At 54.5% G+C, this 15,580-nt stretch overlaps 1 protein-coding gene across 11 annotated transcripts in view; it reads left to right on the top strand.

Annotated features, from left to right (window-relative positions):
• ZNF76 (zinc finger protein 76) overlaps window positions 1–14,671 on the top strand; it is a 32,046-nt gene extending 17,375 nt beyond the window's left edge. For 2 of the 11 annotated variants that reach the window (XR_016234648.1, XR_016234647.1), the window contains exons 3-14: window positions 4,586–4,666; window positions 4,759–4,836; window positions 6,333–6,532; window positions 8,519–8,635; window positions 8,850–8,925; window positions 9,504–9,629; window positions 9,748–9,927; window positions 10,624–10,871; window positions 10,966–11,129; window positions 11,759–11,923; window positions 13,199–13,312; window positions 13,825–14,671. Coding sequence is in view for 6 of the 11 variants with exons in the window: in XM_089334049.1 (XP_089190175.1) it covers window positions 4,541–4,666; window positions 4,759–4,836; window positions 6,333–6,532; window positions 8,519–8,635; window positions 8,850–8,925; window positions 9,504–9,629; window positions 9,748–9,927; window positions 10,638–10,871; window positions 10,966–11,129; window positions 11,759–11,923; window positions 13,199–13,312; window positions 13,825–13,929 (1,685 nt within the window). In the remaining 5 variants the exon portion in view is untranslated. Of the gene's footprint in view, window positions 1–4,540; window positions 4,667–4,758; window positions 4,837–6,332; window positions 6,533–8,518; window positions 8,636–8,849; window positions 8,926–9,503; window positions 9,630–9,747; window positions 9,928–10,623; window positions 10,872–10,965; window positions 11,130–11,758; window positions 11,937–13,198; window positions 13,313–13,824 lie in introns of all 11 variants that reach the window. The other 9 variants (XM_070074161.2, XM_008262812.5, XM_089334049.1 and 6 more) reach the window with 7 other exon arrangements.
• The last annotated feature ends 909 nt before the right edge of the window (window positions 14,672–15,580 follow it).

Here is a 15,580-nt window from a genome sequence, read left to right as displayed (position 1 = left end):
AAGCACTCAGACTATTTACTAAACATCTGCTGTGCACAAGGAGGCTCTTCCGGGTTCACAGGGAACACCCATGCATGTATCTCACACCTTAGTTTCTGACACTGGGGCTTGCCAGGAATGAAATACAGGACACCTGTTACTTGGATTGCAGATAGCAACAGATACTTTTGTGGTAGAGGTATGTTCCAAATATTGCATGAGGTAGACATGTATGAAACTCTCCGTCTCTCTTTCAAATAAATAAAATAATAAACATTTAAAATGAGATTAAATACTAAAAAATACTAAAGCAGTGTTACTGAGTACAGATTGAATATCCCTTTTTCCCATATGCTTGGGACGGGAGGATTTTCAGATTTTATAGTTTTTTTGGAGTTTGAGATATTTGTGCAGACTTTACCAGTTGAGCATTCCCGATACCAAAATCTGATATCCAGAATGCTCCAAAAGCTGAAACTTTTGGGTGTAAGTATATTTTGGATTTTTGGAACTTTGCATTTCAGATTTTCACATATGAGGATGCTCTGTCTGCACTAAGAAGTCTGTCATTTATCTGACATTCAGATTTACCTAGGCGCATTGTATTTCATCTGGCAGTGCTCCCCACACTTAAGAACTTCCGATCAAGGTAGTGTGGAGTCGAGAGAGTGCTGCTGAGGGCAAGGCCTGAGGCAGGGGCACCCCTGCTTTCCTGCGCCATCTCAGGCACGCTACGTGCCATCGTGGCTTTGGACAACACTAGGCAAACACTGCTCATTCCTACTCTTTAATTTAAAAAAAGTATGTATTTGAGAGATAGAAAGACAGAATTATATAGAAAGAGAGAATGCACAATCCCATCTGCTGGTTCTTTCCCAGAGTAGCTAAGAGTAGACTCGGCCTCGAAGCCAGGAACCAGGAACTCCATCCAGGCTTCCCACGTAGGTGGCAGCAGTCCGATTATTTGAGCCATCTCTCATGCCTCTCCAAGTCTTCATTAGCAGCAAGCTGGAATCAGAGCCAGAGCCAAGTTTCTAACCCAGACGCTCCGACATAGGACGTGGGCTTCCTATCTGTGGCTTAACTACTAGGCTGAACATGTTCCCCACTTCCTGCTCTTTATTTGACCTTTTTTTTATATATATAAAAAGGATTATTTATTTTTTTGAGAGGTAGAGTTACAGACAGTGAGAGGGAGAAACAGAGAGAAAGGTCTTCCTTCCGTTGGTTCACTCCCCAAATGGCCGCAACGGCCAGAGATGCGACTGTCTGAAGCCAGAAGCCAGGTGCTTCCTCCCGGTCTCCCATATGGGTGCAGGGGCCCAAGCACGTGAGCCATCTTCTGCTGCTTTTCCAGGCCACAGCAGAGAGCTGGATTGGAAGAGGAGCAGCCGGGACTCAATCTGGCACCCATATGGGATGCCGGCACCGCAGGTGGAAGATTAACCTACTGCGCCACTGCGCTGGCCCCGATTTGACCTTTTTTGGGGGGGGGATTCCTGAGCAGCAGCATCCTCATGAACACACTGTCTTTGCAACATTCCCCTCCTTCATGTCGGCACATTGCCGAAACAAATCTCTACTGCTAAGTTTACAGAGAAATTGTTTATTGATTTCATTTTAAATTGTCTGTTTCCTGATGACGACTAAAGAGCTGTCCGGATCTCATCAGTAAGTTCTTTCCCGTGGGACTGGGGAGTCACTCTGTCTGCTGTGTCATGTTCTCGCTGGCTTCGTGCTCTTGAGAACGGCACGTCTCTAGAATACTTGTGAAGGCTGAAACCCTCTGTGTGACGCCAGCCCGCCACCGAGGGTCTTGTGGACTGGAAGAATTTCAGAGCCCTTGTTGGGACTGTGTTTACTCCGTGGGCCTGCTTCGTTCCCAGGCCTCAGTTTTTCATGAAGAATTCATGGTTGGATGAATGAATAAAAAACAAATGATCATCTCTGGCCAGAGAAAGCCACTCTCTTCTGTCTTTCCTTCTTATGTCCGGGTCTCTTTGTTGCCCGGCCTCTCCGTTTGTATCTTTGTCTCATCACTCCTGCTAGCTCTGTTCTCTGCTTCCTCCATAGTGTCACATGTGTGCTTGTATGCACGCACATACCTGCACATAGCAGTTTTTCCAGTGGTGAACTGACAGACCACTGAATCCCTCTGATGCTTTTTTATTTTTATTTTTTGAAAGGCAGAGTTACAGAGAGAGAGAGAGAGAGAGAGAGAGAGAGAGAGACTCCCATTCACTGGTTCACTCCCCAAATGGCTGCAACGGCCAGGGCAGGGCCAGGGCAGGGCCAGCCAGGACCCTGGAGCCTCATCCAGGTCTGTCACGTAGGTACAGGGGAACAAGTATGCTGGCCATCCTCTGCTGCTTTCCCAGGCATATTAGCAGGGAGCTGGATTGGAAGCTGAGCAGCCAGGAAACAAACCAGTACATAATTGGGATGCCGGTGTTGCAGGCAGCTGCTTTACCCAACACGCTGCTATGCTGGCCCCTCTGATGCTTTTGATGGAGGTACTTGTCTATCAGCAGGCAGCTCTGTGTGCACCCAGCTTAGCCAGCAAGAAGCCCTAAATCTTGTGGGGTTTATTTATAATTAGGTTGAGCATAAAACATCATTCAAACTTGGTGCTGTTGAGAGTGGAAGAGTGTACTGTTAATGACTGCACTGGGACTGCTCCAGGCCAGTGGGACATGGGGTCACCCCACTATGATGGGGTTCAGGGCTCTCATCCATTATAGTCTCCAATTGTTAGAGCAAATTGTAGGTTGAAATTTTTTCTCTAACAACTCTTTGCAATATTTTGTTCCTGCCTTAAAGCAACGCCTACGGAGCCAGCAGTAGCTCCACTGGGAAGTTCAGAGTCCCAAGTGTTGGCACCCCCGCCAGGGTGGACAAAGTGCGAAAGTGAGGGTAGGCTGCTGCTCTCTTGGTAGGAGGGCAGGGAGCAGGTCCTCGTCCCTCATCTCAGCTGCCTTTCCTACTTCTTACCCTTGCTCCACGCTGCCTCTGGCTGGGTTGTAGGGCTTTTTTTTTGGTTACTGACCACAAGAAGAATCCATCTGGGGGCAAGCTTGGGGAGTTCTCTGAAGAGGAGGCGAAGTAGAGAGCTGGACCAGAGTGTCTGCTTGGTCCTTTTCCCAGATCACGCTGGCTCACGTTCCTAAACTGAACCTTCCAAAGAAAAGGACGAACAAGTCACTGGTCATTACTCTCGGCCTCCCTTTCCTTCTTCTCTTTCTCCCTTCTTTCTTTCTCCCTCTTTCAGACTCACTGCAGCTGTGCAGCCGGTATGTGTAAATCTAGTTTGTACACATTTTAGAAGTACTTTCCAGTAAGATAAAAGGAGAATCTTAGGAAATCTGGAGTCTTGCTGATTTTTTGCTGCTTGTTGTGTCGCCTTAGATGAGTCAATTCTTTATTAGAAGATTGCAGTGAATATATCAGAGGTCACTAGAGGAAGCATTACTTAGCAGTAGCAGTGGAACAAGGCCTAGGTGGACATACAATAGCAGAATAGTCTCACTCACATAGCTTTACTTTCCATTTCCTTAAAGTACAGATTGGACTTATAATAAAAACCAAAGTTTATTTAGGGTTGACCTTGTGCCTGGCACTGTTCCCAATGTTTTATATTCTTTAACTCATTTAACTCTCACTGCAACTCTATGAGGAAAAGACAATTTTTAATCTTCATTTTTATTATTTTTTAAAGATTTATTTATTTAAAAAGCGCAATGACAGAGAAAGGGGAGAGACAGAAAGAGATATCTTCCATCTACTGGTTCATTCCCCAAATGGCTGCAATAGCCAGGGCTGGGCCAGGCCAAAGCCAGGAGCCAGGAACTCTCCCATGTGGGTGTGGGGGCCCAGGTACATGGGCCATCTTCCACTGCCGTCCCAGGCATATTAACAGAGAGCTGGATCAGGTTGGGAGTTGAACTAATGCTCATATAGGATGCTGGCATTGCAAGCAGTGGCTTAACCCACTGCACCACAATGACAACCCCTAATCCCCATTTTAGGAGAAGGAAACTGAGGCACAGAGAGGTTAAGCGAGGTATCCAAGATCACAGTCAATAAGAGGTAGAGTTGGAATTGAAGGAAGCTGTGGGCTGCCTCCAGAGCCCATTGCTCTTAGCCACAGTGCTCGACTCTGCCTTTTTGGAGGCTCTGGTGTTGGTGTGCTGCCACAGGGAAGGATGGGGGGGTGTGTTTTGATTTTGTTAGCTTGAGCTTCACTTAATTTTGACCCATTGAGTCCCTCGCAGGTGTCAGGGCATCCCTTGTTCAACTCAGCAGCTTCCTGTGAGGTTGGAAGTCTCCACTTTGCTGATAGCACTAATAAATGAAGTTGCTCCTCTTAGGAGTAAGTAATGGGAGAGTTCCGTTGGGAGATGTAGGGTTCCTACATGGCAGAATGTCTTCGCCCTCAGGGCCTTGAGGCTCAGCTCTGGGGAGGCAGGGGGTGAGGGAACGCAGAGAATGTTACCAGGCTTAGACCTGCAGGCTGGAGCCCTGAGACAGAGGCCTCTGCCACAGACAGGCAGGCATCTCTTAGTCCTCCTCTGGGCCTGGGCCCTTTCTCTCCCTCTTACCTCCACAGGAGAGAAGCTGCTTGAAGGGCAAGTGATCCAGCTTGAGGATGGGACCACAGCATACATTCACCAAGTGACAGTACAGAAAGGTGAGGCCATCCCGACACCCTGCCCTGAGAGAGACCTGGGCCCCCCGCAGGCCCTGAGATCCAGAGAAAGGCGGGCAATGTTCTCATTACAGAATCTCTCTCCTTTGAGGATGGACAGCCTGTACAACTGGAAGATGGCAGCATGGCCTACATTCACCGTACACCCAAAGGTGGGTCACAGTTACCATGGCCAGCAGGGAAGGAGGCGGGGCAGAAGTGACAGAGGTTGAGGGCTGGAGTACCACACAGGAGGTTGGGCTGTAGATGCAGGGCCTGTGTTCTCCAAGGTACATACATGCTCACCTGGGTTAGCAGCCTCCCTTTCCTGGTGCACATCACGGGAGCGGCTGTTTTCTGCCAGCCTTGAACCTCAGTAGTGTGGGATGTGGTTCCTTACAGACACAAGGTTCTTAGAGCTTCAAACAGGAAAGAAAGACATCACCTGAGACCTTCCTAATATTCAAGAATGAAGCTCCTAAGGGACTTTATTCCTTCTATGTGTAACTTCTTTAAAGATTTATTCATTCATTCATTCATTCATTCATTGGAAAGGCAGAGTTACAGAGAGGCAGAGGCAGACAGAGAGAGGTCTTCCATCTGCTGGTTTACTTCCCAAATGGCTGCAACGGCTGGAGCTTCACTGATCCAAAGCCAGGAGCCAGGAGCTTCCTCCAGGTCTCCCACGTGGGTGCAGGGGCCCAAGGACTTGGACCATCTTTTACTGCTGTCCCAGGAGGCCTTAGCAGAGAGCTGGATCAGAAGTGGAGCAGCCAGGTCTTGAACAGATGGCCAATTGGGATTTCAGCACTGCAGGCAGCAGCCTTACCCACTATGCCACAGCACTGGCCCCAACGAGTAGCTTCTTGAGTGACTACTGCATGCCAGGCAGTGCGCTTGGTGTGGAGCACGTAGAGGGAAACAGACTCAGACGTTGCTTTTGCAGTCTTTTTGGGGAAAAGAGAAGTGAAACAGCTGTCCCCGATGACAACATCTTTACAGAGAGGGATCAGGCTCAGGGAAGGCTTCTGAGGAAGTGATGCAGCCGAGAGCTAACAGATGGAGTGGGCTTAGCTAGGGGAAGTAGGGTGACAGGGAGGGCTCAGTACTGCAGACAGAAGGGTCAGCACATGCAGGCCTGGGGCTATGGCCCATTCCAAAAAGCTGGGAGCTGGAGTGCTGGCGTGAGGACGGGCTGCATGAGATGCAGCCCAGGAGAGAAAGGCAGGGCCAGAGTACTCGGGGCTTGGGTGTCAGGATGGCAGTGGGAAGTATTAGAAACGTTTAGGCAGTCAAGTGGCATGATCACATCCGTGTGCTGCCGAGATCCGTCCGAATGCTCTGCAGCCTAGAAGGAGCTGGAAGGTGGGGAAGGACAACCGGCCAGGAAGCTCCTGTGGTCATCTAGGCCAAGAGGATGATGGTCTCCCATCGGGTCCTCATGGAGCTTTTGAGTTCCCCAGCAGTGACCCACAGGAGACCCCATCCTTTGGAGAGGTAGCTGCAGAGGGAGGGCTAGAAAGAGTGAATCACCACGGTGGGGGGTTGAGGAGAGACAGAATCCTGGAACCCTCCTTGGTGTATGTGCCGCTCATGAACCTAAAGCCAGGCTCCCGTCTGTATCTCTTCCCCTTGTGCAGCCTTGGGGCTAACCTTGTGTTCCCTGCAGAGGGCTATGACCCCAGCGCCCTGGAAGCCGTCCAGCTGGAAGACGGCTCCACTGCCTACATTCACCACCCCGTGGCTGTGCCGTCCAACAGCACCATCCTTGCTGTGCAGACAGAGGTGGGCTTGGAGGACCTCGCAGCAGAGGACGACGAGGGCTTCAGTGCAGACACAGTGGTGGCCCTGGAGCAGTACGCCAGCAAAGTGAGCACACACAGCCTGACGCTGCCTGTCACTCACACCTGCCCACTGCCTCTTGGCCCCGCTAGAACTTTATTGGGGACGAGGGCAGCCTGTGCTTGGGCATAGTCTGGGCTACTCCCTTTGCCCCTCTACCCTAGTTCTCCCCCCAAATCATCGCTCATGGGTCGGGGCCAGGGCCGCTGACAGCTGCTTATGCTCCCCCTTATCCATGGTGTCTCTGCAGAGGGAAGGCCTCTGTAAGAAACAGTGACATCCGTATGGTAGGAAGGGAGGCTCGGCTTTGCTTTGGCTGCTGTACTAATCCTCTGTGCTATTTGGGAAAGCTCTCGCCATTACAAAAGCTCTTTGTATTAGTCTCCAATCCACTGGAGTCAGATGCTCTTGTATTTATTTCTTCTCTTTGACTCATGCAGTCATTTGGGAAAATAGCCTCAGTAGGCAACGGTGAGGGCACATGAAACAGAGCAGCCGGGATTCTTGGGCGCGAGGCCCACACAGTCGCTCGGCTAAAGAGGAGAAGGACCCTGGTTGTCCCAGCATCAGCCAGTCCAAGCGCCATCCACTGGAACTGTGCTCGCGCCTGTGTGGGGACCAGGAGTGCAGGGGTCTCTGAGCTTCCAGGCCTGGGGCTGCCTCCTGGGCTGGACTGCAAGACCTCTGCATGAATGTGGCAGGGCTTCCTGAAGCTTCCCCCCGGAGACTGGCAGACTAGTGCAGCAGTGTGGTTGGGGAGATGAGGGAAATCCTCGTGTCTCTTCAAAAGGAAGCACAGCCGTGTGGCCCCCTGTGGTGTGTTTCAGACCACATTTGAGACTAGCTGCTCGTGAAGGGAGACTTGAGCTTTACTGAGTTATGTTTATGTTTATCTGAAAGGCAGAGAGGCAAAGACAGGAAGATTTCTGTCTGCTGGTCCAATCCCTAAATGCCCACATCAGCCAGGCAGGAGCCAGGTGCCAGCAGCTCCATCCGGGTCTCCCACGGGAGTGGCAAGGACCCGAGTACTTGAGGGATCACTGCCACCCCCGGGGTGCACGTTAGCAGGAAGGTGGAATGGAGCTGGAGCGCTCTGCTAAGGGCTGTGGCATCTTCACTGTGAGGGCAGACAGTCACCCTGTGCCCGCTAGCTGACGAGCCTTCCCCTCTCATCTCCACTCCCGGGGCACTGCCAGAGCCTCCGTCTCACACCATCCTCTGGCCATAGGGAGCCCTCACTGCTCTTTCACTTTCCTGGGCAGGGTCCTTTAGTCCGGCTGTTGCAGGCATTTGGGGAATGAATCAATAGGTGGGAGCTGTCTGTCTCTCTGTCTATATGTGTGTGTGTGTGTGTGTGTGTGTGTGTATAAACATATACATATATGTATGTATATAAACTCTGTGTGTGTGTATGTATATAAACTTCAGACTTGAATTCTATATAAAGAAGCCCTAAGTCCCATTGTGCTTTAAGGAAAAAAAAAAAAAGTGAGCTGGGTGCCCCTGCTGAGATTTCTGTCGTCATGGCTGCTTCTCTCTGGGCCCTCGGTAGCTCTTCCCCACAGCAAGCCCCGGTGTTAAGGCCCCTTTTGAGCACAGGTGTCCCACGGGGAGGAAGGGGGTTCCTCCCGCCGGAGAACAGAGCTGTCAAAGCCAGGGCCTCCTAGGTGGGTGAGGGTGAAAGGGGGGTTTCTGGCAGTTAGCCTGACTCAGCGTGAGCATTCAGACAAACCTCTCCCCATGTTACCCAGCTGTCTAGGTGATACCCTGCTGTCACAGCCCCTGTGACAGCCCCCCCCCTCCATCAGAGAGGGGTGGGGGCACCAGTGCCAGCCCTGGCTCACCACAGCATTTACTCCTGGTCCATCGGGATATGCCATTCCACCCCTAGGCCACGGTCAGGCGTCGTCCTCTTGACTGGGTCTTGAGCTGCCAGCCAGGCCCTGTGCCCCCCTGTTCCCTGTCCTTCATTGAGGGGGAGTCCATGGAGGGACCCCAAGGCTTTTTCCTCAGGTTCTGCAGGACAACCAGGCTCCCCTGAATGGCAAAGGGCAGCAGGCTGGAGACCGGGCGTTCCGCTGTGGCTACAAGGGCTGTGGGCGGCTCTACACCACCGCACATCACCTGAAGGTACGGGCGCTGGCGCAGCTTGCAGTGGTCTTCCCTTCAGCTCTGCTGGAACTGCTCACTGCCCTGCAGTAGCACACTAGCTGCCGAAGGCCAGAGACAAGGGGCAGGAGTGTCGGCACGGGGACTGTGACACACATGGACACGTGGAGGGACGGGAAGCAGGCCCAGGCCACGCCCTTGTCCCTCTGAAGCGTGTGATTGCTTGTCCTCACAGGTGCATGAACGAGCTCACACGGGTGACCGCCCCTACAGGTGTGACTTCCCCAGCTGCGGAAAGGCCTTTGCCACAGGTAACCCGCCTGGATGGACACTGAAGGCGGACTGCATACACTGGAGGGCAGGGGGCTCTAGACGAGCTTGGGGAACCCCACACCTGAGCAGCTACTGCAAGAGCACTCACACTCGCAGGGCGCTCTCGGGAGGCAACCCTGTTGCAGAAGTGAAAGGCAGCATGGTCCTGGCCAGCACCAGAGATCTGGGGGGCTTGCTGGAGAGATCTACACTCTGTGTCAGCTCCGACGCTGACCAGCCATGCGGTGGGAGGTGGGCCGTGCTGTCTCCGTGGGCTTTACCTTCCCTCTGTGAAACGAGGACCTTTAGCTGTGGGCAATGAGATTCCCGTTCATGTTCGTGTTCTGGCATGGCTCTGGCTTGCTCTGGAGAGGGAAGGAGGGCAGAGTGGGTTTGCCCAGCATCCCTTATGCGCCCAGGTGGGATTGGGATAGCAGTAAACACGGGCTTCCTGAGCCAGAGGAATTCTGGAACTTCCCAGAGCACACCTTAAGATAGAAACCTCCAGATGAGGTGGACAGTGGAGATTGAGGCCCCGCTGGGTGCTCTTCTTCCCCTCCCTGCCACATGCGGACAGGTTATGGGCTGAAGAGCCACGTTCGCACCCACACTGGTGAGAAACCTTACAAGTGCCCAGAGGAGCTGTGCAGCAAGGCCTTCAAGACCTCAGGAGACCTGCAGAAGCATGTCCGCACCCACACCGGTAGGCTGGGCCCTGACCACACCGTTCCTTGGGAAAGGGAGCTCAGCCCGCCTTCCAGACTTAGACCTGGAACCATCCCATTTGCCTGAGCCGCCCCTCACAACCCCTGTCTGCACAGGTGAACGCCCGTTCCGGTGCCCTTTTGAGGGCTGCGGCCGCTCCTTTACCACGTCTAATATCCGCAAGGTCCATGTGCGCACCCACACAGGCGAGCGGCCCTACACCTGCCCCGAACCCCACTGTGGCCGTGGCTTCACCAGTGCCACCAACTACAAGAATCACGTGCGCATCCATACAGGTGGGCCAGCCAGCATGCGAGGACCACCCCTCTGAGGCCCCAGCCCCCTCTGCAGGCTGCTGATTGGAGACAGTCTCAACTCCTAGCCTAAAGCCCTTCCCTGCTAGCTGCTCCCATCCGGTCTTGGGGTGGAGATCCCCAGAACCGTGTTTCCCGGGCAGTGAGCAGTGCCCCCATTTCCTGTCAGTTGCACCATGATGGGTATTGCTAGCTCTCTCTCCCTGGGGTCCCTCAGCTCCCCACCCACCCTGCACTTTCCCCATCCAGCCAAGCTCCTGAAAAGCAGCCAGGGCCATGGATGAGAGGGAAGTAGATGAGCTGTCACTCTCAGCTCCCCACCTTGCCCACTGCCCATGTGACTCCTACGTACCCTCGCCTCCCTAGTGTCACATCCCTCGGCTGGCCTTCTGCGTGGGCAGTGTGCGGCCTGACACTTTAGGCATCCTCCCTAGCCCCTGCCTCTTCTGTTCACACTCTGAACCCTCCCACCCTCAACCTTGTAAGCCCCAGGACCCCCAGGAGCCCCTGACTCACCCCAGCCTCGGCCCCTCCTCTCATCTTCCCAACCCTGATCATTCAGAGTTTCAAGCCGCAGCCCCTCTCCCTCCCTCTGGCTCTCCTTTCACAGCCCTGCACCTCCCTCCCCCTTCCCCCTAGTTTCCCCTTTGCCAGCCCCAGTTCCCACCCCCCTCACAGCCCAGTGTCCCCAGGGGAGAAGCCATACGTTTGCACCGTGCCAGGCTGTGGGAAGCGCTTCACCGAGTACTCGAGCCTGTACAAGCACCATGTGGTGCACACGCACTGCAAGCCCTACACCTGTAGCACCTGCGGCAAGACCTACCGGCAGACCTCCACCCTGGCCATGCACAAGCGCAGCGCCCACGGCGAGCTGGAGGCCACGGAGGAGAGCGAGCAGGCCCTCTATGAGCAACAGCAGCTGGAGGGTGAGGGGAGCGGGCAGAGGGTGCGAATGGGGACAAGCCAGGCCTCCCCCATGGCATCCAAAGGGCAGGTGTCAACCTGGGCTCTCATCTCCAGCCGCCTCTGCAGCCGAGGAGAGCCCGCCACCCAAACGACCCCGCATTACTTACCTTTCGGAGGTGAAAGAAGAGGGTGACGACATCCCAACCCAGGTGGCCATGGTGACTGAGGAAGACGGGGCTGCCCAGGTGGCTCTCATCACTCAGGATGGCGCCCAGCAGGTACGCGCCCTGGGAGACAGGGGCGGAGTGGGCCGTTCTTGTCTGCTCCCCCTCCTCCCATTCTCTGGAGAGCCCTGAAGTTCCAGTAGTCCTGCTTCTCCTGTTTTGGAGCCCAGGCTGAAGGGGCCAAATCTTGGGGCACAGCCCCTCCTCCTCATGCTTCCAGCTCTGCATGAGAGGCTCTGGAGCAGTTAGAAGTTTTACTCTTTACTCGGCCGCTGACAGGCCTCAGTCCTCTGAGTGAGACACTTGGATGTCCTCCTGCAGAGAGGCATGCTGGTAGAGGGGCCAGAGCATGGAGTGGGGTCTGGAAGCCAAGGGTCTGGTCCCACCATGGCCCTGGGCGGCACCCATACCTGTCAGTTGCGCCGTCTGGAGTTGTTGGGACGAGGAGATTGAAGTGCATACAACAGGGCCCGGAAGCAAAGTGGTGGTAAATAGAGGTGGTCAGCAGAGCGCCTCCAGCGCAGCTTCTCTCAGCAACCTGGGACCTGTTCTCTCTGCTGGCTCCCCCCACCCCATCCCAGGATCTAAAGCTATCCTGGCTCACCAGTAAGCTAGCCTCATCCAGGAAAACAGATGCACCCTCCACTGGCACTCCCAGCCCACCTGCTCCCGTCTGTCGGCAGGTCAGCCTCTCCCCAGAGGACCTGCAGGCCCTGGGGAGTGCCATCAGTATGGTGACCCAGCACGGCGGCACCACCCTCGCCATCCCCAGTCATGACGACGACCTGACCACATCTGGCACGCACACGGTCACCATGGTCAGCGCCGATGGCACGCAGACGCAGCCCGTATGACCAGGCGGTTTGCTCGGGGTTTCCTCTTCGCTTGTCGTTCCTTTCTGTGGGGTGGGCAATAAAACAGAGGCTAACCCCGTCAAGCCTCTTAGGAAGACACAGATTACCTACGGAAAAGGACCGTCCCCACAGCTCCCCTGGGCCAGCAGCTGCTCCCGCCCTTAAAGCATTTGGGAGTCAAGAAACAGCTTCTTGATGTCAGTCTGTCCCTAGTTTGCTGTGACCGTAGATAGGTCACTCTTCCATTTTCAAGTGAGGTTCAGTTACTCTGTTTTTTTTTTTTTTTTTTTTTTTTTTTTTTTTTTTTACAGCTTTGCCTTGTGTAATTCAAAATCCCTAAATTAAGCTGGGCTCTAAATTGGGAAAAATCCAACCTCCTTTGCTCTCAGCCCTAAGCTAATTAGTCTGACCCATAATGGTTTTATCCATTCCCTTCTGGTTGTTCCCAGCTATCCCATCTACCTTGCTTGGAGGGATATTTTTATTTTGAGTGTGTGGGCGGGGAGAGTCTTGTGAATGAGTGGGAAGACCTCATGTTTTAGAAAATGTTCTAGGGCCGGCGCCGCGGCTCACTAGGCTAATCCTCCGCCTAGCGGCGCCGGCACACCGGGTTCTAGTCCCGGTCGGGGCGCCGGATTCTGTCCCGGTTGCCCCTCTTCCAGGCCAGCCCTCTGCTGTGGCCAGGGAGTGCAGTGGAGGATGGCCCAGGTGCTTGGGCCCTGCACCCCATGGGAGACCAGGAAAAGCACCTGGCTCCTGGCTCCTGCCATCGGATCAGCGCGGTGCGCCGGCCGCAGCGCGCCGGCCGCGGCGGCCATTGGAGGGTGAACCAACGGCAAAGGAAGACCTTTCTCTCTGTCTCTCTCTCCCACTGTCCACTCTGCCTGTCAAAAAAAAAAAAAAAAAAAAAAAAAAGTTCTAATTTACATTCTTTTAAAGATTTATCTATTTGAAAGAGAGAAAGGGAGAGACAGAGAGATCTTCCATCTGTTGGTTCACTCCCCAAGTGGCCACAACAGTTGGGGCTGGGCCAGACCAGAGCCAGGAGCTTCATCTGGGTCTCTCATGTGGGTGCAGGGGCCCAAACACTTGGACCATCTTCCACTGCTTTTCCCAGGCCACAGCAGTTAGCTGAATGGAAGGTGGAACAGCCAGGACATGAAGTGCACCCATATGGGATGCTGGCTGTGCAGGCCTCCCAGGCAGTGAGTGGCTTTACCTGCTGCTCCACAACACGGGCTCCATAGACCTCATTCTTCTGTGTTTCAGGTCACGATCATTACTTCTGGGGCTGTGGTGGCTGAGGACTCAAGTGTAGCTTCCCTTCATCACCAACAGGTGGCGCTACTGGCCACAGCCAACGGAACCCACATTGCAGTGCAGGTGGGTAGAGGGAGGAAAGGGGATCCCACCCCCAGAGAGGGGAAGGGGATGGGGAGGGGCTAGGCAGGGATCCTGAAGAGAAGCACGTCCGGCTGAAGAAGAGCCCTTTTCCGAGGAGGAACTCCTCTCTGCTACATCCGCACGTCTGTCTCGAGAGCTTTTCTTGGCCGAGGCCCAGTGTGAATCCCCTTCCGGCTGTTATCAGTGCTGTGGTCCAGAGCCTTCTTGTCTCAGTTTCTGGGAAGTAAGGAGGCTGAAGTAGGTGATCACTAAGGTCTTTGCCCACCAGCAATTCTCCTGTGAGCAAGTTGGGCCCTGGCTCCTGCCATGATTCCCTGGCTGTGCCTAGCCTAAGAAGACTTTCTGTGTGAACTTCCTCGTTACTGGGGCCTTTCTAAGAGCCTGGGGTGTGTCGCTGGGTAGATAGGAGAGATTTGACGAAGTGGACCACACACTACTTGCACTAGAGGCTGGGAGCGAAGTTCTCAGTCTCTCTCCTTTCCTCTGCATAGCTGGAGGAGCAGCAGACCTTAGAGGACGCCATCAGTGTGGCCACTGCTGCCATGCAGCAAGGGGCCGTGACCTTGGAGACAACCGTGTCGGAGAGTGGCTGCTGAGCCTGAGGCCTGGATCCCGCACCGTGCTGGAGGAGGTGCCATGCTGCACAGGCATCCTTGCCTCCGAGGGCCCCAGCTGTGGCTGACACCGGGGAGGTGGCCACACAGATCTCTGGGGCGAGAAGGCCGCAGGAGAACAGCCTAAGTGAAAGGGATGGCGCCTGCCCAAGAGGGAGGCCAGAAGGCTGGAATCGGGGGAGTGTGTCATGATAGGAGCTAAGAAGAGCCTTCCCCTCGAAGTCAGCTGGGCACCCACCGTCCGCCCTCCAGAGGAAACCCTTCCTGCCCTCGGTTCACCTCCCTTCTCAGGTGGAGATTGGGTGGCTGTGGGGCTGGCCCTCCACCCCAACGGCCCACCAGGGGGAGAGCAGACAGCTCTTCAGCCCAGTAGGGGCAGAACAGGCGCAGCCTGGCCCCACTCCGCCCCCAGCAATAACCACCCCAACCCCACCCCCCAGAGGCCAGCCGAGATACCTGGCCACTTGGCACCAGGGACTTCCTGCCACCACAGTCAGATTAATTCCTCAGGGGCCTGTGGCTGGAGAAAAGGTGCCCAGCCCTCACCACCCCCAACTGCCCCCGGCCAGAGAGGCAGGGAGCAGCCCTGTATATAGACTGCTGGGGATTGGGTTGAATTTGTTTTGTTTTGTTTTTTAAATTCCATTTTGATAATTTGTTTTTCCTGCTGTGGGTGGTGGTGGCAAATGGGTGAATGAGTATTTAATAAAAGTTCCCAAGTTTCCACCTGGTTCCTTCATCGAGTGAAGCTGTCAGTCCTCCTTCCCTGGCACGAGCCCCCCTCAGCCTCCACACCAGACCCGGGAGGCTGGCCTACCTGGGGCACCGCAGGGAGGAAGACCTGCTGTAAGGCAGGCCCTGAGAAGCTCCAGTGGCTTCCTGCCCATAGCCGTGCCTGTGGCTCCAAGGTGACCACTGCTTCCAGGCTCTGGCTGAATCTCAGGCCTCAGGATGGCTGGGTTGGAGGACTTCTGCTGGTGGAATATAATCGGAGCCCCCCCAGGCCCTCCACCCCCTGGCCCACACATGCCACTGCTCCAAGAGAGCAAAGTCAGCATAGAGAGGGGCTGAAGACCACCTTTGCCAAGGTTGCTGAGGTTCAAGGAGCAGAGTCTGATGCCTCTGGTGCTGACGTTCTGGCTCTGTTACGCGCTCGGGGGCCGGCCAAGCCAAGCCACAGTCAGACACTTTGGAAAATCGAGTGGTAAGACCAGGCCATTCCCAGCCAGAGGAAGTGATGTGGGGAAGGCATTTGATAAAAGAAATTCTGGGTTCAACCCTGGCCGGACAGGATATTTGCAGTAATTAGAGATGTCTCTTTTTCTCTCTCACCGTGGTAAAGACAGTGTCCCAAGCCCCTTCCTGCCTCCTAGGAATGTAACCCCAGCCCCCTGACCCAGGTTTCACCTCCTGGGATACCTGGAAAGCCCTAGTTGCTGTCACCACCAGCACCTTGGAAACAGGGGCGGGGCATGCTCAGGGAGGGGAGTGTATCTCAGAATTGGCCCAGACTTTAACACCCATAACCACTGTCTCTCTGTGGGTGAGTCCCACCCTCTTGAGTGCTGGATCCGAAGGTGTGGTTGGCCCCAAAGCCCAAGTGCCACTGCCAGGACCCCTGGGGCTGGACCCC

The sequence above is a fragment of the Oryctolagus cuniculus genome, chromosome 5, assembly GCF_051225735.1.
Source record: "Oryctolagus cuniculus isolate XC-2025 breed Fujian yellow rabbit chromosome 5, ASM5122573v1, whole genome shotgun sequence".
NCBI lineage: Eukaryota > Metazoa > Chordata > Mammalia > Lagomorpha > Leporidae > Oryctolagus > Oryctolagus cuniculus.
Note: the sequence above shows the minus strand (reverse complement) of the source record. Positions and strands in the feature narration are given on the sequence as shown.